Genomic DNA, 27,418 nt, shown 5'->3' on the forward strand with positions numbered 1-27,418 from the left:
GGACTTACTCAAATAAATATGTAATATGGCTTGAAAAATCCAAAGTCCTAGAATTTATTAATAGACTTTCATCTATTACTATTGACAGTTGAATTAGTAGGTTTCAAAGGACAATACCATAAGGTGTTGAACTGGAGATTCTGGTTTGGTTTTGCACTACGGTGGTTAATTTCAAATTAATTCATGTTGAGTAGAAATCTCTTACTGAAAGGAGCCTACCAATTCAATGTAACATTATAAGCAGGAAAAAAGTCTTCCTACTTCAAAGTAATTCAATATAAATTTTAATAACTATTCTGCAGTCCTTGCACAGAGATTTAGTATGATTTTTTTTTAATCAAAGTCAAGTCATTTTATTATAGCTATGAAGTACATAGTACAGTATCTACATAGCTACAGTATCTACAGGGAAAAACTAAATCATCAGTTTATTCTAGTAGTTCATTCACCATTTGTCTCACTGTGGTACATGTGCTTTATATGTGCAAGCAAATAAGAAGAAGAGCACATTGCTTAGTTGTGGATACTGAGCTTTGATGCCAGGGAGAAGTATGATAAGAAAGTAAATTTATTATGTAGTCTAATGACATTCCATCCACACTGGTGATAAGTAGCAGGTGGTGATGGATTGTTTTTCATGCTGACTGATATAAATGCATGAACTTTTATTAGTTCATCAGCTCCAGAGAATATGAAATAGGCAGCAGGATTGTCCTGAATGAGGCATTATAAATATAAATATATATATCTACTTTTGTTCCAGTATTAAATATTATCCTATTATGTATTGCAACATTGGGACAATGAGAAATCTGCTGGAACTGTGGACAATTTCTGCAAGGCAGATTTGTGTACTGGCTTTGCAGAAATGCAAAAAAAAAAAGCTCTTGGTTTTATAGACTTTTTTTTCGTGTGCAGAAAGTAAAAGCAAATACCTTTCTCATGGAAAGAGAAGGTGTTTGACTGAGAGGGGCAGACTGGTAGGCTAAATGTAAAACTAATTGCGGACTCCTCTTGGAGCATGGTGAGTGTTTCAGAGGCACATTGTTGCCTCTGAAAGTGCCTGGCCCTTTCTTTGTGGGGAAAACCCGTCCACTAGGGAGCAAGTTCCTGCTCTTGATGGGCCTGTGTTCCCTCCCAGCTGCTGTAGCTGGCTAGCCAGCTGCTGCACCAGACTTCAGCTGCAGTGCAGGTCATTGCTTGGCAATTTTAGCGTAGAATCATCACCATTTAATGATTTGGCTATTCCTGAGCTGACTTTCATTATCTAGTCAGCAAGTGCTTGGGAACACTTTTTTTAACCTAATAGGCATAAACTGTTACTTAGACTAGAGTTATAAAAGTAATACATATGTCTGTGTTTGGGAATACTGTAGTAGCACTCTTAATCATAAACAGGAGCAGATCCTGATCATGGTGTCAGTGTAAGGCTGGAAAGAGAGTAGTGAACGCTAAAGATTTAATCTGTATTTTAGTTTCTGTTTCCTGGATTTGCATCCTACTTAATTGGGTGTTACAAGGAAAGCCATGTCAATATTCATGTGGCATTTTTGAATTTATATGTATACATTCTTTACAGATTGCCATATATTTTTTCTTCAGTTTACAGGACACTATTAAGCCATTGAAGAGAGAATGAATCCATTAATATATTGATAAAAAACTTTTTGTTTACTCTTGCTGGTATTTTTTTCCTGAAATAAGATGATATGTTAAAAATAAAACCATTTTTTATTTAATAGTAGCATTTATTTTGGTGGAGATAACGTACCTGAACAACGCCTTTTTTTCCTTTAAGTATTCATGCGTTGCCAATTAAGCCGATTACAAAAAGGACATGCAACAGATGAGTGGTTTCAGCTCAGTTCCTATGTACCATTAAAGGGGATTGAGCCAGGATCTTTGCGTGTTCGAGCGCGATATTCCATGGAGAAGATCATGCCAGAAGAAGAATACAATGAGTTTAAAGAGGTATGAACTTAAGTTTAACCATCCATTTATCTGGTTTATCTGTCAAAATGAATACTTTTCAGTAGTTGAGAGGGATCTCAGTAACACTGGTTGCTGTAAATCAAATAATATTTTTAAGTGACAGCTATATGTATCTATATACTTTTTTTTTTTTTTTCCAAAACTGTTATATGTAAGGAGAAGTTTCTGACTATTTTAAATTTGTTTTTCTTTCAGCTTATACTCCAGAAAGAACTTCATGTAGTCTATGCCTTATCACATGTTTGTGGACAGGATAGAACACTGTTGGCTGGCATTTTACTGAAGATTTTTCTTCATGAAAAGCTTGAGTCCTTGTTGTTACGAACACTAAATGACAGGGAGATAAGCATGGAAGGTACTGCACTAAATCCCACAAAAGTTTACGGGAATTCTGGACAGGGGGGGAGGAAAGGGTGCTATCTTTTTTTTCTCCTCCTTTAGTTGCAGCTTATGTCAAAGAGTAGCCATGTTCTTCCTCTCTTTTTCATATCTCCTTTTTTCAGTTTTTCTCTTTCCAATTTCTTTTTTCAGATGAAGCTACTACCTTGTTCCGTGCCACCACTTTAGCAAGCACACTTATGGAACAGTATATGAAAGCCACAGCAACAAGTTTCGTTCATCATGCGCTGAAAGACTCCATATTAAAGATCATGGAGAGCAAGCAGTCCTGTGAGGTGATACCTTAAACTGTGTTTTTAAACATTTTGGTTTGTTGACCCAATAATCCACTGGTTATTAACTGTTGTTTACATTAAATATTAGTTGGAGAGACATTTAATAATTGTTTTAGAACTAGACATTTTTACATCAGAAATACAGGAACTGAATTAATTAAGAGATGTTTTTACATTTTTTCCTGGATTTTGGCTTCAAACATTATTCATAGTAAAACTTACTAAGTTTTATAATCAAAATTTATTTTAATTTATTTTAATTATTTAGCAGGCATTCTGCAGCTGTTACTGAATGTCCTAATCTAGGTAACTTTTGTTGAACTCAAGATATTGTAGAAATCAAGATCTGAACTTCTGTTTTAATTGTAAAATTCCATATTGAATGTTTGTTACTGATCCTGAAACTCTTTTAAAAATGACCCTCCTAACTCCTGTGTTTCACTTTAACTTCATTGTGGAAAAGATGGGAGTTATCAGAAAATTGGATTGAGAGAGACAAAAAGTCACTCAGATGAAAAAATGGTGAATATCCAAGCTGATAAAAGCTACATATATATATATATATATATTAGAACTTAAAACTGTTGCTTCACATTCCCTGACAACTTATTGAAACATGATTGATTTCTGTAAGAGACTTGTACGACTGCAGAATATTTCATTTACTTTGAAACAGTACTCAGTGTGTAATATTCAGAAACTATATATCTATATCTATATCTATCTATATATATATGGTTCTAGATACAAGAATAAACATGTTCTTTTTCTGTTTTAGTTAAATCCCTCGAAGTTAGAAAAAAATGAAGATGTAAACACTAATTTGGCACATCTGCTCAGTATACTTTCAGAATTGGTGGAGAAGATATTCATGGCTGCAGAGATCCTGCCCCCGTAAGTTTGCACTTTTCTGTTCAGATTTATATTTGAAAATTTGTGTTTCCATGAATAACATTGTACATTAAAATTATGTTCTTACTGATTTATCTTAATGTTGCTGTACAGAAACAGAGAAAAATTGATGGGGAAAGTAACACTTCTGGCAATTAATAGTGTTTTACAAAATCCTCTGGCTGGTACATTTGGTTTTCTTTTAAAGGAGAAGCTACAAGACTTGAGATCAGGGACAAAATAGTAATAAAATAATTAATCTCATATTTTTACAAATAGGTAGGAAGACAGTGGTAGTTAGCAGACAGTGATGTCTATTTGTTAGTCTTCCTCCTCTGAGAAAGAGATGGAATTACTAACAGCATATTAGTGATACCATTCTATGCCTCTTTTTGTCTACTAGGGAAATGCAGAGGCTATTTCTCCCCCGCTTCTTTTAATTGATAAAGTAACTTGTTTTCACACCTCAGATTTGAATCATCTAATATAAAGTGGATAATACAGAGTTTCCTTTCATAGTGTCATTAGCTTTTAAAGTATATGAAACCCTCAATTTTGAGTCATTGGAGTAGCATGGAATTTTCTTTTGTGTTAGTGCTGGCAAGGTTAGCATTGAAAATTGCAGTCCTTTTAAGTACATGATGGAGTGATCAGCATTTTCTGAAATACACCACAAATGTCCTTTTATTTTTTTCTTTCATGGGAGAGAACTATTGCCGTGGTGCTTAACTGTCTTTTTTCACTGTATGTCATGTATGGAAAGAAAAGCTTTTGTTTAGTTAAGAGAGAAATGAAAAGAAAAATCAACCATCAAAGTGGTCTTTTTTCAAAACGGGAATACTACTTAAGTAAACAGTTACAAAACATTTAATGCACATCTGAATGATCACAGAATAGTTTTTCCTTGTCATTTATAAATTTACTTTTTAAAACAACTTTTAAAATAGAATTCTTTTAAATTTGTTAACTTCAACTAAGAGTTTATTTATAATTTAAAGATTTGCCTGAGTTATTAATATAAAGTTGGTAATAGTTCTGCATCAAGTAGGAGGTTGGTCTAGATCCTTTCCGACCAGCTTTTTTGATTCTGTAAGTTTAATGGAAGGAGTAATTGGCTACTATTTCTGCAGGACATTGAGATATATTTATGGGTGCCTACAGAAGTCTGTTCAAAACAAATGGCCAGCTAATACTACCATGAGAACCAGGGTTGTTAGGTAAGTTACTTGTCAACCTTATTCTGGAAATATTTCTTTGAAGCCTTGTTGGAGACATACTTCAGTATGCTTATCTATGTTTATTTCAGTATGAACTTAAACAGGTACTGCAGTGTTTAAGATATTTATGATGATGAAGCACAATGTCCCAGTTAAAGATTGAGCTTGCTGGATTCTTTGTCTTGTTCTTAGAGCCTTGCCAAAATAAAATGATATAGTATCGAGGTCAGTATAGCTTTACTTAATGGTTTTAACTTTGAATTTACAGTACTACAGCCTAATCATGTTGAAATATTCTGGAGCTCCTCTGAAAATGCTGCTGGAGGTTACAGAACCTGGCTCTTCTGAACTCAAACCAGCCACCAAAACTCCAGTCTACATTACTAAACCAGCACAATACAAAACTAACTCTAACTCTGTTAATTGCCAGGGCAGGTGAAACAAAAACCTTTCACAAAGCTGCGGTCTTGACACTTTTTTTTTCTAAATGTGGCAGGGATTTTAAGGGTATTGGAGCCTCAGCTTTTCTTTTCTTGGTGTCAGGCAGTTGTATGGTTAGCAGAGGTTAATCTTCCATGGAGGGATCTTTCAGAGTATTTGTCTTTGGCTTGTATTTATCATTTTGACACCAGAAGCTTTATGTGTTTCATTCTGTGAAGCGGCATTGCCTTCAAATGGAGACTGCTCCTACTTGAGAGCTTCTTTTACTCTGAGGGGCTAAGCTGCTGGAGGGCTGTAAAGGTCAGTAGTGAATTCCCTATCTCTGGCTGTTCCTCCCCAGCTCCAAAGAGGACCATGTGGCTTTCCTTAGTGAACACGCAGCTCACTTTCAGAGTTTTCCCAGTAGTCTCCACTGGATGCTAAAAATATTTTATCACTTGCTTTTGTGGTATTCCATTTTCACAAGTGGATACTAGAGATTTCTCTTTGGAGTGCAGTTTTCACAGCCTTCAGTGATGTTTATTACCTTCCATTGTGCTATTTTTGGTTTAAGAATGATTCAGTATTCAGAGCCAGATGGACAGTTTTTCATATCTGGGTATCTCTTCTCTGTTGTATCAGTCATAATGTGCTACCATTTCTCTCTGGTTTAAAACTCCATTATAGATATTTGCTCATTCCTAATTTAGGCAGGTTGACAAAGGTAAGGAATATCAGATCTTCCCTATCAGCAGGGTCTCTGCTAGATGTGTACCTTGCTGGCCTTCAATTTTGGGCACTTCTAAAAGAGTGACTGGTGTATGTGCCAAGACTTCAAAATTAATTACTGACTTGTAGCTTTGAATTCTCACCACAGAAATTATTTTAGCATTACCTCTGGCCAAGAACTGTTTTCTTACCAGCCCATAACTTGTATTTCTTAGAGATAAGATACATGTATAACAGAACATACTAGGTATCTTGGACTTATAGAAGGTGCATCAACGTCACTATATTTGTCTCTTTAAAGAAATGTGGACTAACTGTGTACTTTACAACAGGCAAAGTTCCCTTCCTCCTTTCATTACAATTCAGGCTCTGGTATTGCTGTGGTGAAATCCAGCCTGCTGGTGGTGTCCAAGGATAAAATTACAGATATTTTAGATTGATTTAATTGGTCTGTATGTCACTTCATTATACAACAATTAGCTGGAGTTGAGGTTAATGTGAGTGGTGATTTTTACTTCTGGTATTAACAGGAAAATAGATTTTTCTCATGCTCCTGAAGCCTATTCTGGGTTCGGGCTGAATGAATTCCTAGTTCTGCAGTTAGAACAGAGCACTCTTTTTCCAGCTTTTAAAATGGCAGCAATTCTTTCATGGTGGCAAGCAGCAGATCCCTCATTTTTCTACTGAAGTGTAGATCATCAGGATAATGGATCAGCTGAAGCTGACCTAAAGGTGTGTTCTGCCAAGAGATATCTTTTTGCTCATCCACTCCTGTTCTCGAGCTTAGAGTGGCTTGGGGAAGTGGCTGGCTGTGAGATGGATGCAGTAGCAGACAGTGGAGAAATTTTTGGGAGGTCAGAGACCAAGGGTGGCTCCTTTTTGAGACAAGCATGGTCAGGGATTGGCTTCATAATTACTTGGCAATTAATTTCCTCCTACATGATTAAACAGTTCATTCACCTTTACTGGGAAATCAATGTGCCTCCTCTTTGAGATTTCATTGCTGTTCGTAGAATCATAGCATGATTATCTTGATTTATATTTTTACATAGCACAGGCTAGTTTCTTGGTGTTTGTCTCAACAAGATCCCACATTATCTTTATTCCTGAAAGACTACACAATTTCTTGTATTTTCTAATGGTTTTGAACAAAATACAATTTTATTTCATTTCAGTGGCTTTGTTTTTCTTCGACTGATTTGTCCTGCTATCCTGAATCCAAGGATGTTTAATATCATCTCAGGTGACTATGTGCTTCAGATCAAATCTATACTTTATGCAGCAAGAGACATGAAATCACTGTAGTATCTAAGGTAGCAAAATAGGAAGTTTTTTTGAATGCTGTGTTTCAAGTCAAGTTATCCACATCATTTGGCTAACTTCTTAGGGTATAGGCTTTTCACCCTCAAAGGCTTGATTGCAGATACCCCCAGTATAATTTAAAGTCCAAAAAACATCTACTGTGATATTTAACAATAAAATTTTGAGTCAAGTCTAGCAATGTTTAATGTATTTTAGCACTGTGAAAAATGTAACTATGGGAACTTCAGACATCATTTTCAATACAGTGCAATGCCAGAGTTAATAGCTGTATGCAGTGGTATTTCTGAAATGTACAAGTTATAAAGTTGGTTTGTGTGTCTACAGAGCTTGGAATACATTTGTGCACCTAGAAAATTTTTCTTGAATAATTTGAATGTCCTGCTTAGATGGCTTCCAGCCATTAAATACAGTAGATCTTAGATACAGAATCTTAAAAATGAGAAAGGGATGGCCTTCAGAAAGGCTGAAAAATAGGAAATATAGGAGAAAATAAAAAAATCTGGTTCAGAAGATCTTTTTTCGTTATTCAGAGACAGTTTTTAAGACAATGTGGCTTGTTTTCTTATCATCAATCTTTAAACTACTAAATGAGAAGGATTGTGTCAAACAAAGTTCCTTTCTCTCACAGAGTAATCATTTCTGTACACACTTTGGAGAAAGCATTTGAGAAACATGGCCTGGAACAAGTGATAATTTCTTTGGCATTTTATTATCTTTGGGTGGTTTGCAAGTTAGGTACTCTCCTAACTTGGGTTGCCCTGTGACTGCAGGTGTAAAGAACTACTTAAAAAATTTGAGTAATGCCTTTTGAGCTTGTCCATTACAATCCTGCTGAGTTACCTCCAGCTAGTATTCTCGACTGCTGTTAAGGGAAACTTACAGAGCATATAAACCTAAAACCCTGTCAGTGGAATGTTTTCAACCAGGCCATTTACCTTAACTAGAGAAAAGTAATTTTCTTGGTAACATCACTTGTTGGAAAAATTCCAACTTCAGTGGTTAATGTGAAGTGTTTATAGTCACAGTCAGTAGACTGGAGTTTCATGGAAATACAGGCTATGATTGCATGTAACATTCACTTTGTTTTCCTGCTGCCAGTAACTTGTCAGTGCCTACTTAAGTGGGATGTGGGTTTAAGCAGATAAGAAAAATGTAAACCTTTTTTTTTTTAATTTTTTTTATTTCAAAGGTAAATGTTTTAACAAGTTTCAACAAAACTCAAGTTTTGAGCAAATGGTTATCATTTCACCTAACTCTTAGTAACATTTAGTTAGGTCATGTTTTTATTTTGCCTTCTTGGTCTGTGCTACTATTACAGAAAATAAGATTATCAGATTAAGATGGCTTTTGGACATTACAAAAGCAATATATTTTACTTTACCAAGTGATATCTTTCACATGCAGTTGTTTTATATTTAAAAAATCAATAAAAATATGAATGGGAAAATAATTTATTTTCATGTGACTGCTGTTAATTTTAAATCTAATGGCCAGTGACTCTCTACTGTGCATTCCTGCCAGATTCTCCTTCCCCCACTGCTGCAAGAACTCTGACGCTGGTCGCCAAGTCTGTGCAGAATTTAGCAAATCTGGTTGAATTTGGAGCTAAGGTGAATATAATTTTACATACAGAGAACAACCTACAGAGAACTGTGCTTCCAGTACACCTTTCATATGTTCCTGTTCAACGCATGCAAAAAATTTGTTGCTATTTTCTCATGCAGAACCTGTGACTTCCTCTTCCTTTACTTTGACCGTGCATTTATCACTTGATAGATTGGTGTTTTCTGTGGTAGAGCACTTCAAAGCTGTCCTGTTTATACTATCATACTGCTAGACATAATGAAAACTCTAAGTCAAGTGTACTTATTGCACTAATAAGCCCAAGCTTTCAATGAAGTTTCTATTAAAACACTAAGAGAATGCCAGCAGTGACTGGTATCAATTTCCAGGCTGAAACGTTGCTAAAAGTACATCTGTTGACTTAAGCATAATTAACATGACCAGGCTGGTGTGAGAAGGCTGTTTCTCTGACACACAGAACTTGGAATGTAAGAGTTAATGACAAAACAGGAAAGAAAGCACTTGTTCCTGATGATACGTTTATACACAGAGCATCTATTCATTGCAAGCAGGTATTTAGAGACACTCATGTTGATGCAAATTTCTATCTGTATGCATGCGTAAGAAGAATTCTGAATCACAGGTTGTCTATCTTTTGAATACAAGAAAACCAAATTCTGTAGTCTTTTGACCGCCAGCACACTAGACATTAGAAATACACTTGAAAAAAATATATAATTTTTATTTACATACTCGTTTTGCAGTGTCATTTGCCTGACTGCACTGTGTTCATCTCAGATGTGACAATTATCTTGGCAATGATTTGTTAATGAATACTTTTTAAAATTATTAGGAGCCATATATGGAAGGGGTAAATCCATTCATCAAGAGCAACAAACATCGCATGATCATGTTCTTGGATGAGCTTGGGGTAAGTAGTTAAAAAAATATTTGCTGAAGTTACATAGCAGAATTGTAAATTAAAATTTTTTACACTTCTTATTAACTAGCTCAGTAATGCATCAGCTGCCACATAATTTTGAATGCTTTTATCTGAGTATACTTTTTAATACTTATTTAAAAATTCCTGGTCTGTCATATGGAATTAAAACCATAACTTATCTGTGTAAGATTTTATTAATTTAGTGCCTCTGTAAATGTGAGAAGCTGAAATAGATTCTATAGCCATGAGATTAGAAATATTGGGCAAAAATGCAAACCTTTCACAAACATGTTTTTAAACCAGAAATTTTTATATATAACTTGTCACATGGTTTTAATCAGAGACTGAAAATAATTTTTCTTTAAAAAATAGGTTGAATTTCAGTTAGCACTGGCAAAAGCTTCACTGTGTGCATTCTACATATTGTAGTTTGAAAGTGAAATGCTGTCACTCTGTTCTTACGAAACGTGACTATTTTGTGGGTGTGATTGCTGTAACAGGAGTTAGGTCATGTATTATATGTATGTATTTTAAATGCAATAATTCATTTAATAAAGTGAGATGAGAAAAATATGCTAAGCATCCTGAATTAATCCTTTAGAAGTGTCCTAGAAGGTATCTCAAAACACTTTAAAGTGTGGCATGTGGGCAGGTTCCAGCTGTCATCCTTTTCTGATAAAATCACAACTTCTCCATATTATGATACATCAGTTTTCTTTAAATGACAGATTTTACATGAGGTCTCTGATAACTGTTGGTTTGAAAATATCTGTTGGATTATTCTGCTGTTTTAATTGCAGCATTATTGGTTTATCATCAGTTTAATGAATTACTTAATAAGTAACAGCAGATTTTGCTGAATTTTGTTGCTTTTCTCTCATTTAGATTTTAAAAAGCTCCTAATGGACGGATTTTCCCTTCATTTAGAGGGTTTGAGTCTCAAAATGCTGTAGGTTTCTGGTGAGCTCGAAGGTAGAGCTCCAGATCTTGTAGTAAGAATCCTCCTAGCACTACAAATTGCAGTATCCTCACAAAACACATGCCTGTGAAGAGAAGAAGGTAAACAGATAATTAATAATAGAAAGGTGGACTGGAGGTTTAGCTGGAAAGACCAGAGTTGGACTTGGCACCCTAAATCTGCTGTCTTCTACTTTGTTGAAGAATGTTCCTGAGCTTCCAGACGCTGCAGAGCACTCTCGAACTGACCTCTCCCGTGACCTGGCAGCTTTGCATGAGATCTGTGTGGCACACTCAGATGAGCTCCGGACGCTCAGCAACGAACGAGGGGTGATGCAGGTGAGTTAACAGAAATCACAGGTAGTGGGTGCTGAGTCCTGAATTACTCCTCAGTACTGATGGATTCTTTTGTGGTATTTTGGTTAGCAGTATGATGTTGTATTTCACCACGGGGTTATTAGCTGTGAAGGAAGTTCTTAATCCATAGTTTTGTTCCTCCATGCAACAAAACCAACTAGCTTTGGGTGTTTTTCTAAGTTTCTGGAGGAAGCCTTAAACTCACAAAATTACTGTCTCCTGACAGACTCTCTCAGTTTTCAGATCTGGATTTTTTTTTTCAGTTGAGAACCAAATTCACTTTCTTTAGCTTTCTATTAACACCTCATTTCTGCTTACTTGTTTGCCAGTACACTTGTATGCTTGGAAAACTGCTGGCAAATTTTAATAGTGTGTTGTAGTGTGTTGTGTTAGCTGTACACTTCCTCTGCCTTCCTGTTAACCACAAAGAAGCAAGAACATCCATGAGAGGACAGGCAAAGTCCATAACATCATTTTAAGACTACCCTTATTGGCTACGGAATCAGACATTTTCTCTTTTTAGTAATGCATTTAAACTTCAAGTCGCAGGTCAGATAGGCTGATGCTGAAAATGCTGCTCAGGCAGGCCTTTTCCGTTCTTCAGTAGCTAACATGTAGTTTTACTGACTCACTCTTTTTTACAGCATGTTCTTAAGAAGCTTTTGGCCATTACTGAACTGCTACAACAAAAACAAAATCAGTATTCGGTGTCTAACAACATCAGGTAGCAGCTCTCTACCTGAATTCCGCATGGATCCAGCACGCCCAACCTGGCAACTCTCACCAGTATCACTTCCTTCTTGCTCTTGCCAAAAATAGCACACCCTGTCACATTCCCAGTGATGTGTGAACTATGCAAAAAGAAAACAAAGATCCTGTTGGTGAATGATTGTACCAGCAGCTTTTTTTTAAGCTATCTGTGCAGGACATTTGCACTTTTTTTTTTCCACTTGGAAACAATGAAATTTCACAACCTCTGAGCCTTGGTGTACAGTTAACCTTCTGCAGAGAAAATGCTGTGACTGTGTCTAGGACTTTGAAATTTTCAGCACCTCTGATTGCCAAAGTTTTTGCTGTCTGATTGGAAAAGAATTATCAACTGACATGAGAAGAAAGGCATTGTTCTGACAACCAACTATAAATAACCGGATAACATTTCTTACTGTAATTTCTGACTGGTTACAATAATTATGACTTTTGACTGTTTCAACCACTTTTAACTTGTTATTTAGTTTCCAGAATTTGATGTTATGGTAGGAACAACCTTTACTGTATCTGTTTTTATACCATGCTGTTTCTCTTGCTGGAATGATGTTAAAAGAGAACATGCAGAATGGGTCTTGTCAGCTTTATTTTTTTGATGTGCCACTGATTCAGTCTGAATAGTTCTTCCATCAAGAACTGTATATCCAGATAAATCACAATGCTTTTGTAAAATGTTTACAACAGTAAATAATTTGAATTCACTAAATTTATTGATCATTATATCAGACATGCATGCATACATTAAACCATTTTATAAAATAGGTATTGTTTGGTCTTTTTTGTACTATAAGTCTAGCAAAAATATTTTTATAAGTGAAAAGTAAGTTTTTAAAATAAATCAAGCTGCATATTTCTAACTCTATGAAAACTGGCTTCATGGCTGCTGTGGAAATTTTTTAGTGTTGGCACTGGTGGCATACTTTGCAGCGTTTACACTGTGTCACTTTTTGAGCATGAGTCCTCAGACAGCATTACCTTGTCCTAATGCCTTAATTTGTACATCTTTGGGTGAGAAAATATGTTAAAACTCCTTGCATAGGTTGAGATTTAATAAAAAGAAATGCTTCCCTGTGAATGGGCTGACACACTGGCAGAGTGCCAGAGAAGCCAGGGATGCCCCAGTCCCCAGAAGTGTTGAAGGTGACGTTGGACGAGGCTTGGAGCAACCTTGTCCAGTGTTCCTGCCCACTGCAGTGTCACAAACTGTTAAAAAAAATTGAGAAGTAAAATGTGCTGTTGATTCAAAGGGTATTTCATCATCACTGTGTGTTATGTTCTAGGTAGTGATATAATAATAGGGAATAAAATGATTCACTGACAAGTCTAGTGAGATAACCACATAAAGAATTTTAACATACAAACACTGTTGCAAATCTTTACAACATCTAGAGTGTTTTTTCTATCTGTCAGAACTGCCAAATCACTGTCACATAAAATCAGAGACTTTGCTTTTGCACCTTTGCTGTAATACTAAATTGGCTCTTGCTGTGTTGCCCTGGTCTCCAGCTGGAACAGCTTCTTGAAGGTGAAAGCTCCCAAATATCGTATGCATGGCACTGGCAGACACATGTGATGCTCCTCCATAGTGACAATACATGTGTTTGCAACACCTTGTTACTATAGAAGTCTTTTCTTAGATTGTTCCATAACCATGCCAAGTCTATGTTAAACTGCATCTCAGACAAGTAAGTAATTTACCTTTCAGTGTGTCCTACTTAAAACTTTAACAGTGTGTGTAAAAGGGATTCTTTTGTAGATTTGGTTGCTTTGGTACAGGCAATATAACATGGTAAAAATACAAACTGGAAGACAGAGCTGCCTACCTAATTTACCTGTTAAACACAAAATGCAGCAAAGACAATCAAACTGGGGAACACCCAAAGCTGCGTGTACGTGTTTCTATTGTAGAACTCTAATTGGGTATATGAAAAGGAAATAAATCAGCTGGTGCTCATAACACTACACTGCAGCCACATCAAACTGTTTCTGAACCAAAAACAAGGGTCAGATTTCTTGAAGCAAATCTTGCTAGTGTTGGATCTGTAATAGATGAGGGTTTAATTGAACCACAACTTTTTCTTTTAGGAAAGTAAAAAGCTTTACTGCCAAGGTAAGAACTAACAGTACAAAGACCTTATAACACATAATAAGGAACCTGTGGCAGGCAGTCACACCTGACACCAGAGGGTGGTAGGAGTCCATCTTCCTTCAAAGTAATGCTGAATCCACAAGATCATCATCAGTCCACTCTTCCTAACAGAAGGAAAAAACACAGCACCTTGAGTGACATTTGTAGGTGGTGGTGTGGTGCTTAGGGGCTGGATTTAAGAACTTACAGAGAAATTCCATGAACAGAAAACTAAAAAAATATTTTAACTTGGGGCAATTCAGGCCTTTAACCTTAAAGCTAGTTATCCATACCTATGCTTACAGTCATGGACACAGAATCATGTTGACACTCTTTCAGCACCTGAGATAAGGAAGCAGGAGCTTTATGTTGGATAACTATGTAGAGATTTCCAAAATAGCTCATATTGCACCTTCTACTGATGTCCTGTGCTTTTCATGGCTTTGTAGATTACAGTCTAATATCAGCTAACTACAGGATTAATGAAGCCATTGTTAAGATATGAGCGGTTTGCACACACTGTAAGCTTTCAAAAAGTTAAGCACACTTTCTGCTTGATGTCCTGGCCAGCTGAGATTCCTCTTTCATGTGGTTATTACTCAGCAAAAAATACACAAGTAGAAACCCAGTTCAGATACATCACTAATGAAAAACCGTGAGTTTCAGGACCTTTGGAACTGTAAAAAAGTTGATCATAAAGTGCTGTAGGCTATGTGAATATCCTATCAGGTTACTCCTTTAGGAAATAATTAGAGATATAAATTAAAAACAAGATCCAAAATCAAAATTGCCTCAGACCATAGCAGAGTAACTAATACAAATTAAACTGGGGCAGGGAACAAGTGAAACCTCCAAAGCTCATATGGAGCTGTTAGTTTTAAGTCATTCTGTCATAAAGTGAACACTTTTTCAAGTGCCTGTTTTATGGAGTTGCCAGTTTTAGTATACTTTTGAAGACTGGCATTTGGAATGAAAACTTATTAAAAATTTTTGCAGCAATAAAATTATAAAATAAGTTCAAGGTCCTGCATATTGTTAGCATATACCTTCAATGCCAATTTTATTATAATCTTGTCTTAATAATGTTTTAGAGTCTCATCTGACACTATAGCATCAACCTACTATGATAATCTCTAATAGCAAGACACAAATCTTGTCTTTTATCTTCACATTTTGGTAGGTGACCCTCTTTAGATGTTAGCATGTTTTTCTAAATGCCATACTTAGTGTGTCTTAGACTATCAGTATCCAGCATCTTTAGTATCAAAATGAGTCTAATTAAAAAGGTTCTACACCACTGCCAGCATGGACTCTCTCCTACCCATTGTCCAAACAAAAGTTCTGGAAGGTGTTCATCTCAGATGTGAAGGACAACCTTAACACTGTTTGTATTTGTTGAGTCACTCTTGTCAGTTTATCTCCACCTTAGTTATACTTGGTCTTATAACGCAAAGTACTAGCAACCGATCTGTAATTCACGCAGCCTTGTTAACAAATTGTCTGACATAAATTTAGTCCAACACTCTATACTGCTTTGAGCAAGAAACCAAATAAAGCAAATAAAAACTTCCAAAACACAATAAACAGCAGGAAGCATAGTCTGCATGTTCACTCCCCTTTCCACAAAAGACCAGGAATGTTCAAGAACACTTCAAGTGCAGTCAGGTATGAAATCTGGCTCACTTAAAGTGAAAAGAAAAGTTTAAAAAGGTTCAGTCTGGACAACAAATAAAATTATAATACAGATGCATAAATTTATCTCAGTAGCTGTGTCACTTTTGTCTTGGCATTAAGGGTGAAAAAAAAAAAACAGGAAAAACTTGTACAATAGGTTTACTAACCTCATCCATTTTACATTTCTTTGTCACATATTCATCATCTTCATAACCTTTCCTTTTCTTCCTAAACCGGAAGAAAAGTGAAATGCATAGATATTTTTATAAGTTAAGACTCTCATTATTTGACCCCAGGATTACAATATGGACATACCTGTTTCATTAAAAAAAATACCAAAGCCTCAGCATGCAGTTTGCTGGAAGTTCAGGGTGCAGTCCTCTGCCATCCACATAATTCTTAAGAAAACATTAAGCCTTTACAGCATTCTTGTTTTAATCGCCTGATTTTAAAGCCCTTAGTTCTCATCACATACAACATCAAGTGGTCACACCTTAGAAGCCACCCAGTATTCCAGTTTTGTTTTACAAAATAATCAGCTTGCTGTGCAGATCTGCACAAAAGAACCTGTTCATGTATTACTGAAAGCACTACTTTGAGTCTTTGACCTCAGCTTCCAGTAGATACAGCAAGCAGGCAAACACTGTGTGCACATTTAAGGGTTTTCATTTTCCATCACTCACACAGATAAGAAAATATTAATGTTCATATGCCAATAAAAAAGGCCAAAGTTTAACACAGCCAAGATATACTTACGGGTTTGTATTAAATGAGAGGTCCAAGCTGTGACACTTCTCTAATTTCTGTTTTAGAGCAGCAACCTCTTCAGGCCTCGGCAGTTCATATTTTTTAATGAGATTTTTCATGCCTAAAATGGCAACAACACAGCTGTAAGCAGACGGATAATTTCTGGTCTGCCTTGTTGTGTTGGGTCTGCATGGCAAGATGTTGGTAGTGGGGGGCCTATAGGAGTGGCTTCTGTGAGACGCTGCTAGAGGCTCCCCCTCATGCACAATAGAGGCAATGCCAGATGGTTCCAAGATGTATCCAGCACTGGCCAAGGCCAAGCCTATTAAGTGACAGTGGATGTACATCTGTGATAACACATTTAAAGGGCAAAATCCAAAAACTGATGCAACACTAATGGCTGCAGGAAAGAGGAATGAGAATATGAGAACATCTACACTCTACCAGGGTCAGGGAGACCCATGCGGAAGGAAGTGCTCCAGGCACAGAAACAGATTCCCCTGGTGCAGACCATGGTGAAGCAGCTGTGTCCCCTCATGGAGGTCAGCAGGAGTGTGGAGCATGCAGCTGCACCTGCAGCCTATAGATGGGGTGACATTGGAGCAGGTAGGTGTGCCTGAAGGAGGCTGTGACCCCTTGGGAATACTATGCTATGTACCATACCATGTAGGGAAGAGAAACCTACACTACAGAATGTTTGCTGGAAAGACTTGTGACCCCATGGGAGACTGGCACTGAAGCAGCCTATTTCTGAAGGGCTGCATCCCGTGTAATGGACCCACATTAGAGCATTTAATGAAGAACTGCAGCATGTGGGAAGGACTCATGTTGTAAAAATTTGTAGATAACTGTCTCTGAGGGAGGGACTCCACACTGCAATGGGGGAAGAATGTGAGGAGGAAGGAGCAACAGAAACATGATACACTGACTCCCCCCTGCACTGGAGGGAGAGAATTCATGAGTGAAATTAAATCCAGGAAGAAGGGAGGGGTGAGGGAAAGGTCTTTTTAAGATTTGGTTTTCACTTCTCATTACCCTACTCTGATTTGATTGGTGATTAATTAATTTCTGCAAGTTGTGTCTGTTTTGCCCATGATAGTAACTGTAAGTGACCTCTCTCCCTGCTCTTATCATGAACTTGCTATTTTTTTCCTTTCCCCTGCCCAGCTAGGGAGGTCAGTGATAAGAGTCTTTGGTGGTCACTTGGCAACTTTGGTGGTCACCCACCATACTTGTGAATCACACGACCCTATTCAGTCTCCAGTGTGGCTAAGTATTGCTTATGTCATAGTCATGCTCGAGCCAAAAGGTCATCCTTCCTTTCCTTATTGTAACTACACTGAAAGTATCCAGCATCACTAACTCTGGATTTCCTTAAGGCAGAGTTCACATTACTCTGCTAACAAGCTTCAAAATATACAGGTATTTTTTGCAATCAACACTGTACCTGCTGTCTTAAAAATTACCAGTTCCAGTCTTTCTAATAATGCAAATTAAATTTACAAGGTTTTTTTTCTCTACCACCAGTACTCTGTAGAAGTAATTAACAAATGTTTGAAAAATTTCCTTCCAACCATTTTATGTTTACAGAAGAGCTACCTTTGGGCTAAAGCTACCATCCACAAAAAGACTGAAGTGAATAGTAAGTGATCCCAGCATTCCCTTCCATCGCAGCAATGGAAGTTTGAAGACCTGATTTGTTAGAAGACCAGAAAGTAAAGGACATCTTAAATTTTATAAATTAAAGGTAAATTGAATTTGTAGACCCTGGTTACTTGTATGTTGCATTTACTGCTCATGTCAGCCAGCCTAGTTTCACTGCCACCAGTCCCATTTGAAGTGCATGCATTAGCTTAATGCATTCAGTAACTGATTACTTACTGGGAATTTCATATAACAGCCTTTTCATTTAAATACAAAAAGGTAATAATCAAGTGTACTACACTTCCTTTTACCATGGTAGCATTCTTAATATTTGTAAAATACACACACACAAAGATATTTCTCACACTAGTGAAACTAAGCATCTTCTGAAACATCTTATAGCTGCAAAACAGATGTGCAGTATAAATACTGGCACATCACATTAGTCCTTTATCTGGTAGTAGTAGTTATTACATGCAGGCTTTGCCTGAAGCTGTAATGTTTAAGATACAATGACTTAAAAAGCAATTTAGTTCTGTCCTACAGATACCATTATCTAGTTCTCAAAATAGATTTCCCACTTCTGAATCAGCTGCTAGCACTTAACTGACTCTAGCACTTATGTTCTGAAAGCATCAGGCAGGTCCTCTGCCTGTTAATTTATTTAATTTGTTCATATTAATTTGTTTAATTTATTTCTTCATTTTGTCATTTTGTCGTTTTTCCTCTTCCATCCACATGCTGGGTAGTTTATTCCACTGTCTGCAGTTTACTTATACATGCCTTAAGATGAAGAGAACCATTTGAAGCAGACCCTTCTATCTAAAGCTTTTGTAATTTGGAAAAAGATGGTTTTTCCTCATTTTGAGATATTCTTTAATATAATTTTCCAATGTTTACTTACATTTCATTTCATCTAGTAATCTGGATAAGGTTGATCTGTCCTCTTTCAGCATAAGACTTTCTGATAAATAGCTGCAAAGAGATATTGAAGAAAAAATTTTTAAAGTGTCATAATAATTTATGGCAATCATTAGTAAGTTAGTAAAAAGTGTATTATTTTTAATTAACATCTCCCAGAGCTTTATAATTAGATAAGTAAGAACGCTTTGTTTACTTAAGCACTATAAAGTGATAAAAAAGCTAATCTGTCACTAAGAAGGTAACAAAAATATTCCACCAGTCACGAAGAAATAGTACTACCAAATTAAGTATTTCTAAGCCTCAGAGAGCTAAGTCAAATTAAGTTTATGACTTTATGACAATATCATGCTATTGTACAAAATGCCCACAGGACAAGCAACCACTACAGTGGTTTTCAGACTGAGCAACAGCAGAGCATGCAAGACAGGCCTGCTTCTTTTGGCAGCTGAAAGCTATTAATAAATGTTGTCTTGCATGAGCCTATAGGTCCTTTCCTCTTTCCAATGAGATCAAACTTCTCTTTAGTAAGCACACTAATGCAGACTGCCTGGATAAAACAGACATGAGCAATCGTCCTCACCAACACCCACAACAACCAAGGAGTTCTATCCCTTCCCCCATAAGAGCAACAGGTTTTCCAATTCCCACGTGTTCTGTACCACCTCTAGAGCTGCACCTGACCAGACCATCAGATTCTCTCATGTCTGGCAGCAAAAACTCACATCAAACAGTAAATGACAAGGTTATAACAACTGTATGGTGCAGACAGATAAAGACTTGAATTCTTCCTGAATGTGCAAACAAAGTTCAGACACCTTGAATCACACATTATCTACAAATTATTTTCGTTCTTTTTGCAAGCACAGTTTTCTGAATTTTGGCATGAGCAGTACAGAATATAGATTTAAGAATGAGATCAAGTTTCAAGTTAAAGTAAGCACCTGAATGTTTTTACACAATTCTCAGAAGACAGTGAATCCTGTAAGGAATACTCCCAACACTCCTTATTTTAGAACTAGAGACATTTGAGATACATTTAGAACAGATGGAAGATTTTATTTTAAAAGAACGTTTTGGATTTAGAACAGGTGTTACACACCAGATGCAAAATGCTCACAGGTAGTGGCATGATATTAAAACATGCCAGGTACATCTCCTTACAGCAACCACTTCAGCTGTTCATCTGAAGAAAAGCATGTTTTGTCTGTAAGAGAACTAAACAAAACAAACTACACATTTCAGCAAAAGTATCAAAGTGTTTGACAGTACCTCTGCAAACACCAGTGGCAAAGACACAAAAGGGCAAGAAAAGATTGATTTAAAGCAACACATGACCCCTGGTGCATATCCATGGAAACTGAACAGTTGCAGCAGCCAAACACAGCATGTTACAGCATGCCCATTAGCTATCAGTTCAGTGTAATTTCAGTTGACTCTCAGTTTCAACCATATTTCCACTTTCTTCCCTGTGTAACCCTCAAACTGAGTCTGAAAATCCTATGCTAATCTAATTAAGGCAAAGTCATCAGTTTTTTTTTAACTTCTTCCAAAGGAATATAAAAACCAGACAGCAACTGACTGCTTTCATCACCTATTTGTGAAAATTAACAGTACCACTGCCATTCTAAAACAAAAAGAACAGAAAAGTGCTAGCAATCACTAAATACACAATTCTAGTAGTTAAGAATGTCTAGAGCAAAACAATTTTATACAAGAAGCAAACAGATTGTTTAAATCACGCATATAAGAAAAAAAATACTACCTTTCCATATTAATTCCTGCTCTTGAGCCACTAGATAATATCGCACTGAGAGCGATCTGTGAGGGAGTAAAGAGCAGATATGCATCTGTCAGAGCCACTCGGTTAAGGAAGTCATCAGCTGTTTTCCTTAAAATTTCAGGATTTTCCAGCACTGGATAGCGAGTCTAAAAAGTAATGATTTAGAAAAAAAGGCAGCTGTTTGTCATTCCTGTTCATAAGCTCAGAACACACAATTCAACAGTATTTTATAAAGTTGAAAATTAGCAGACCATATCTTTATTCCAAAAACATCCTAAATAACTTAAAGACCACAAGTAAAACAACTATCTTTCAGGTATCTGTCTATCACTATAGAAATTAGATCTTTTAAATCACAGGCACAAAAGGAAATAAAGTTTTTCAAGATAATGCATGACAGACTTGTATTACTGTACTACACAGAGCATAAGCATATCAGAGAGTATTACCTTAATATCAATTAGAAATCCCTCAAATGGCCTGTATGGATTGTGGATGATGAGATGGAAGTTCAGTTGCTGAATAAGTAGCAGTTCATATTCCAGTATTTGTTCAAGAGCTTTTTCCTGTCCAAGAGGACTTTCTCGAAGGTTACCAACAAACTGTGCACTGGATACATTAAATTCATCTACTTTGCAGGCCAAAAATGTGCATGTTAGCCTTGAGGAGGGAAAAAACCAAAAAAGCAAACAATTGACATATGCAGCATCCATTCATCCATATGTTCTGAATACAGCAAAAATATAGTGAAACTCACCATATTTTGTCTTTACTTCTACTTAAGCTCTCAGATTTTCTTTCTTGTTTTTTTTTTCAGGACTTTACAAATATAAAAATCATACCTCTAATATTCCATTTGATAGAGTAACTCAAGAAGTGTTGATAACTCACATTATTATCCGAGGATGATGCTCCATCACTGAGTTATTGAGGTAAAAACGTTTGAAATACATGCAAGCTGTTCCCTAAATTGAAAAAAGTGGGGAGGGGAAAAAAATAAAAATGGACTAAGATAAAATAAATATAAATACATAAAAATAAAAAAAAACCCACAAACCAGGAAAGTTTGGATATATACTACAGGCACACAGGATACACTGAGCCACTAAGACACATACAGCCATTAAATGTCATTAACTATTTCAAACTTTATTTTTGCCTGCAAGAACCTTACATTACAACTGTAATACAAAATAATTGTTTTTGTTTTTAGACGTGTTATAGAAGACAATGCTTAAAAAGCCAACAGTATCTTTATGAAAAGAACTGGGTATTATAATGAAATTTAAAAATCAAAGGCTGAAAAAATCATCCAGAAAGCTGCAAGCAATTTAAACCATTTGATTTTTTACATCAGTAAATTTTGCAGCATGTTTATCAGCATGAAAGCTGATGCTTTCCAAAATGAAACTCTGCAGGAACTACTGCTCAAACATCAGTCTGGCTTCACAGAACATGCCATGGGAGTGACTGCTATCTTTCAAAGGCACCCTCAAGCATGGTACTCTTCACCACACCTGCGTGGAAAAGGGAGGACTAACAGGGGACAATGTAAATCATACATCTTAATGTCTTAGTGAAACAATTTCACTCCATTCTTCAGCTCTACATCCCCACTTCTCCCTTATGAAAGACACTCTTTTGCATTCAAGACACGTAAGTTCAAGGTAATTTTGCTTTTCCTTTGTAGGATAATATTTTGCCAGTACACAATCCAGCTTATTTTGTGGTCAGAGAAGCAGTAATGCTGGAGAAACATCTGAGTGACAACCCAAATTTCGGATCGTCTCCTTTAGCGACTGGGAGATTGTTTCATTGTATCATCAAACATTACCAGCAACCATCTACGACTATTTTGTTTCTACTCTTCGCTAAGGGGAAATAAAACAATTCAGTTACCCAAGCAAGTTTAAGAGCCACAAGCAAAAGATCACGTTGAAAAACATCAGATTCTGAAATGGCTACACGTGTCAGAAAACGAAACAAGGAGAAAAAAACCCCAAAAAACAAAAAACCCCAAAAAAACCAAAAAGCGGCCACATACTGTAGTGCTAGAAAAGAGAAAAGAGATAAAGAGATTTAAAAATATCCGCGCCCTCAAGAACAAGCCAAGCAGACAGCAAGCGATGGAATAAGGAGGGCCGAGGCGGCGGCTCCTTCTCGCCTCGCTTACCACAACGGACCGCGGCATCGTGGGCTTGAATGCGGCGCAGAAGTCCAGCAGCCTCTTCTCGTAGTACTTGCATAGCGCCAGCTCCTCGTGCGGCTCCAGCAGCACCGGGTCGCCCTGCGGCACCTTGGGAGAAGCAAAGCCGCACCTGAGTCCGCCGCAGTCTCACCCTGCCGCCCCGCGCCCGCAACTCCTGCGTCCCCGCGCACCTTCCCGCTGGCCGCCGCCCTGGCCCGGGCCCGGCGGTTCCCCTCAGCGCGGCGCCGCGCCAGTTCCTCCTCGCCATGGAAGGTCCAGTGCCGGCGCTGCGTGCTGCTGTGGAACATTGCCCAGCAATATGGCCGCATTCGCGCGCGGCACGCCGGGAGCCGCCTTAGCGCGTGGGGCGCGGCTGAGCGGGCCCAGGACACTCCCTCCTGGGAGAGGGATGCTTCCGTTTCCTTTTCCAAACTTTTCCGTTTTAAGGAAGAGCTATGGCGAAACAGGATGTCGTAAACTTTTGCAGAATAGCAGCACTCTTGTGTTTCTCTTTGGTTGTATTCATATATACTTGCAAATTTACATTGCACTTGTGCAGCCTTAAGTCGAGTGCTGGGGACAGTTTTGGGCACCACAATGTAAGACATTAAGCTATTGTAGAGCATGCAAAGGAAGGCCATGAGGATGATGAGGGCCTGGAGCAGAAGCCATATGAGGAGTAGCTGAGGCCACTTGGAATGTTCAGCCTGGAAGAGACTGATGGGAGACCTCATCATTGCAGCCTCCAACTTCCTTGTGAGGGAAGAGGAGGGGTAGATACTGATCTCTTCTCTGTAGTGACCAGTGACAGGACTAAATACCATGAAGTTAAGTCATTAGAGGTTTAGGTTGGATATCAGGAAAAAGTTTTTGACCCACAGGGTAATTGAGCACTGGAACAAACTCCCCAGGGAAGTGGTCACATCACCAAGTCTGATGGATTCAAGAAGTGTTTAGACAATGGTCTCAGGCGCATTGTGTGATTTTTGGAGTGTCCTGTGCAGGCCCAGGAACTGAACTTTATGATTGTGGTGGGTCTCTGCCAAGACAGAATATTCTGTGATTCTGCTCCCTTAAGTTCCTTCAGTAGTCTTCTGCACTCCCCAGATAATCACTAGATATAAAATCCAATTATGCTTTTAAGGAAGCAGCATTTCTTAGCCTCCATGCTTCAGCCAGAAATTTTAGATATTACTGTGTATTATCTAATGTTTGTATTTGAAGTGTATGTGGAAAGGATGTAGAACATACTTTTGTGGACAGTCACAGGCCTTTTAGTTGAAAGTGTTACCCAAAAAGTTGTGTTCTTTTAAAAGGAGTTTATGCAGCAGTGGGGGAAGATTCTTTTAACCTTAGCACAATAGCGTTTGATCCCTGTCTAGGATTAATGCTTTGTTTCATATCATACAGTGCTTACTACAAACACTAGGGATAAATGTGGCTTTGTTTTAACTCTCTACATCTGTGACTAATAAGCCTTGTGCCAACTCGTGTGGGAAATTACATAACTTTACTCATAATTTTTCTAATTAATTATTTTAATTATTTCTTCTAATTAATTGTTTTAATTATTTTGAGGCAATGTAATTTTACACTTTGTCATATGCCATTAGAGCCAGCATTTAGCAAGGTTGTAATAAGCCAGTATTGTGGGAACATAGTTTGGGAAAATTACTGAAACTTTAAGTTTCACTGAAACAAATGTAATCAACACTTCAATATATTTCAATGATCTCAGATCTAGAAGGGTGTTAACAAACCCTTGCAGACACATCTATTTTTGAAAGTGGACACAAGTAATGCAAAATTAATGAACCGCAAGGACATTTTGCAGAAACTCAAGATAAGGAGGAAAATAACCAAGTCAGTTCAGCAGTTGTACTGGATGTGCTGTTTGGGAAAAAGATAATAAAAAGACTGAAGAACTGGGCTAATTAGCATGACAAGTGAGAAAACAAACAGGAGATAGAATACTAATTAATGAAGATAATTATGGAACTTACAGCAAATGAACATTAATTTCTTTATTTGCTACAGTATAAATAGTGAGAAGTTTTGAAAGTGGATGTGTGTATTAGGTGAAGCTATCACCATGCACCCAACATATTGAAAAAATATCACTTTCTAACAACAAACTGATTAGAGAGTTTCTTTCCTGGTTTTTAGTGACAAAGTGGTTCCTTGCAAGCAGACATGACAAAGGTCCTTTCCCTAAACTACACAAGAAATAATTATCTATATAGTCTGAATCCATCAATACTTTGCCTTAAATTACAGTAATCAGCACATCCAACATATATACAGTTTCAAATCTGGCCAAATCTGAGTTCCAAGAGCTATATGTGCAAAAATACCAAAAGGGTGTTGTTGTGCATCTGATTGTGACAGTTCCATCCCAAATTAGAGACTCCTAAATAGTGCACGTTATTATAACAGTCAGTTTACTGAGTATTATTGTAAATATGTTATTTCACAACATCACTTGAAGAGTAAAATGTAAGAATAGGAATGAAAATTTCTAAAAAGAGCAGTACAAAGGATAAAGCAGATTTTTTTTTTATTATTCCATTTCTTTTATACCTTTCACTTTTCAGAATCTGTACTTCAAAGGTATTTGGGTTTAGGGATACCAAAGAACTACAGACTTCACTGATTGTAGTTCTTCCTTAACTAGAAATGGTTTGATGAATTATTAGTGATTCTAAAATTCAGTCTGAAAGTGGACAAAGGCAGACTTAGATAAAATATCTGGAAACGTAATCATAAATACTCAGAAAAACCTTCTTGTGCTTGCTCAACTCAGTCGAATTTAAATGTTTGATGTCTGTCTTTTATGCTGGTTTTAAACATGTTATATGCAGAGATATTTTTTTCAGAGTTATGCAAGTAGCAAGGTAACCAAGCAAAACAACTTGTAAGCTAATAAAAGCTCTCCAGTAGCCTAGGTATTTTAATGTGTTCAAAAATTTCTCAAAAAAATTGCCCAAAGGTGTAAATAAATACCTACCACCTAAATGCGGAACACATTTTCCAGCTGGTGACCATGAGTAAGACCATGACCCTTCTGCAATGTGTGACACCAGTGAGATGTAGCAGCTCTTCATTCTCTGCTCTCTCCAATCTGTCACAAGAAAGAAGGCAAGGATGGAGTGCCATAATGCTCCAGATCATGAAGCACTTCTGAGAAAGCACAGGGGTGATACTTGGAGAGGAGCCATGAGCAGCAGAGAAAACCAGGCAGGTCAGTATTGTTGGAATGCCAGGCTTTGGAGAGTCACCAAAGCCACTCTGTGATGTCAGCCTCCACAGTTCAGTGATGCACAAGGGATGTCTGTCCCAATGTTCCATTGCACTTCTGCACATGTCTGGGGGCTACTGCAACTCCACTTTCTACTTCTCTTCTTCTCACCCATGTTTTCTGCACACCATAGGTATTTCATGCCAGTCACCAAAGGCTCTGTCTTTTTTTCCCCTCCTCATGCCCTTGCACTTCACTTTCTCCAGTCGTGCCTCTACTGACATAAGCAACTCCACCCCAATGACCCTTTTCCCCATTGCTTCCAACATGGACTGATCTGGTCCCAAACTTGGGATTTGGGACAGCATTATTTTAGTCAATGTCAAACTTACATGATGTTGCATATATAGCTGCACTGATGCTTCTCTCTTGCAAGGCTCCCCTCCCCAACATGTGTCTAGTTCTCCTGTCTGTGTTATGCACGGGTTATACGTACATTTTGGCCATCTCTTGGGAAACACTCCTTCATGGATTGTGAAATCCAGCCATTCCTCTTAGCGCCATCTGAAACTTTTCCTGGTTTCCTGAACCCCCCGTGTTGAATTTCTGATGATCTGTGATATACCAGACTTTAACCTTGCTATTTCCCATAGCTGTGAATCCATTAACTCAGATCTCATTGTTTGGTGATGCCCTCCTTTCCAGGGTGCAGCAGAGACTCCTGCAGAGGGCAGCCTCCAACTAGCAGTGTATTTCCAAGAGTCACAGGAGCAGACATCACATTGTAACATTATTGGGTCGTAGAGGTGATAGTAATCCTAATAATAATCCTAGGAATAATCATAATCCTGGTGGTAGATTATGACTGTGACCTCACATCCATTGCTGTGTAAATTCAGGTGCTGTCAGAGCCTGGGCCAACCTGTGGGAACAAGCACATATGGCCACGGGGAAGGAGTGGAGCTGCCCCATCTGCTGTGATGCACCAGATGATGTCGCTTACGCGATGCCCTGTGGCCACCGATTCTGCCTTGGCTGCATCCTGCGTTGGGCAGAAAGAAACCCTGCCTGCCCACTCTGCAGAAGATCCATCTTGACAGTGAAGTTTTCTGACCATGGTGGAGATGACTACCTACACTGTGTTATCACACCTCCCAGAGAGTTGCCAGAGATAAGCAGCCGGGCAACAGAAGCTCCTAGACACCTGGCTGAAAACAGATCCCTTGGCCCTGCAGATTCCCTTGCTGCCTCTCCACAAGGAATA

General features: G+C 37.6%; 2 protein-coding genes across 7 annotated transcripts in view; one reads left to right on the forward strand and one right to left on the reverse strand.

Moving 5' to 3' along the window:
- RASA1 (RAS p21 protein activator 1) overlaps positions 1-12,592 on the forward strand; it is a 45,650-nt gene extending 33,058 nt beyond the window's left edge. For all 4 annotated transcript variants that reach the window (XM_071448643.1, XM_071448641.1, XM_071448639.1 and 1 more), the window contains exons 16-25: positions 1,799-1,971; positions 2,188-2,347; positions 2,524-2,666; positions 3,445-3,560; positions 4,688-4,774; positions 7,099-7,166; positions 8,768-8,856; positions 9,663-9,740; positions 10,914-11,048; positions 11,711-12,592. In XM_071448643.1, coding sequence (XP_071304744.1) covers positions 1,799-1,971; positions 2,188-2,347; positions 2,524-2,666; positions 3,445-3,560; positions 4,688-4,774; positions 7,099-7,166; positions 8,768-8,856; positions 9,663-9,740; positions 10,914-11,048; positions 11,711-11,794 — 1,133 coding nt within the window. In that variant the 3' untranslated portion in view covers positions 11,795-12,592. The remainder of the gene's footprint in view (positions 1-1,798; positions 1,972-2,187; positions 2,348-2,523; positions 2,667-3,444; positions 3,561-4,687; positions 4,775-7,098; positions 7,167-8,767; positions 8,857-9,662; positions 9,741-10,913; positions 11,049-11,710) is intronic.
- CCNH (cyclin H) lies at positions 9,531-23,302 on the reverse strand. 3 transcript variants are annotated; one of them, XM_071448646.1, is made up of 10 exons: positions 23,108-23,302; positions 22,902-23,024; positions 21,620-21,693; positions 21,178-21,388; positions 20,711-20,874; positions 18,929-18,999; positions 16,390-16,501; positions 15,801-15,861; positions 14,006-14,084; positions 9,531-10,795 (listed from the first exon to the last, which is right to left on the reverse strand). In XM_071448646.1, the coding sequence occupies exons 1-9, from the start codon at positions 23,243-23,245 to the stop codon at positions 14,040-14,042; spliced, it is 999 nt and encodes a 332-aa protein (XP_071304747.1). In that variant the 5' UTR covers positions 23,246-23,302; the 3' UTR covers positions 9,531-10,795; positions 14,006-14,039. The 3 variants fall into 3 exon arrangements, with proteins under 3 accessions (XP_071304747.1, XP_071304746.1, XP_071304745.1); XM_071448645.1 differs by lacking the exon at positions 9,531-10,795 and adding an exon at positions 12,400-13,034; XM_071448644.1 differs by lacking the exon at positions 9,531-10,795 and having other exon boundaries at positions 12,400-14,084.
- Positions 23,303-27,418: the final 4,116 nt, after the last annotated feature.

Source organism: Agelaius tricolor, unplaced genomic scaffold, assembly GCF_023055355.1.
Source record: "Agelaius tricolor isolate 1412-34295 unplaced genomic scaffold, bAgeTri1.0.p SCAF_27, whole genome shotgun sequence".
Lineage (NCBI taxonomy): Eukaryota > Metazoa > Chordata > Aves > Passeriformes > Icteridae > Agelaius > Agelaius tricolor.

Bases quoted from the DNA above. Each gene is read 5' to 3' on its own strand.
- CCNH (XM_071448646.1), bottom strand. From the start codon at position 23,245: ATGCGGCCATATTGCTGGGCAATGTTCCACAGCAGCACGCAGCGCCGG. The intron at 21,389-21,619 runs GTGAGTTATCAA...TCCCTCCTCAAG, and splicing joins CATCATCCTCGGATAATAAT to GCTAACATGCACATTTTTGG. The intron at 19,000-20,710 runs GTAGTATTTTTT...ATCTCTTTGCAG, and splicing joins GCAGGAATTAATATGGAAAG to CTATTTATCAGAAAGTCTTA.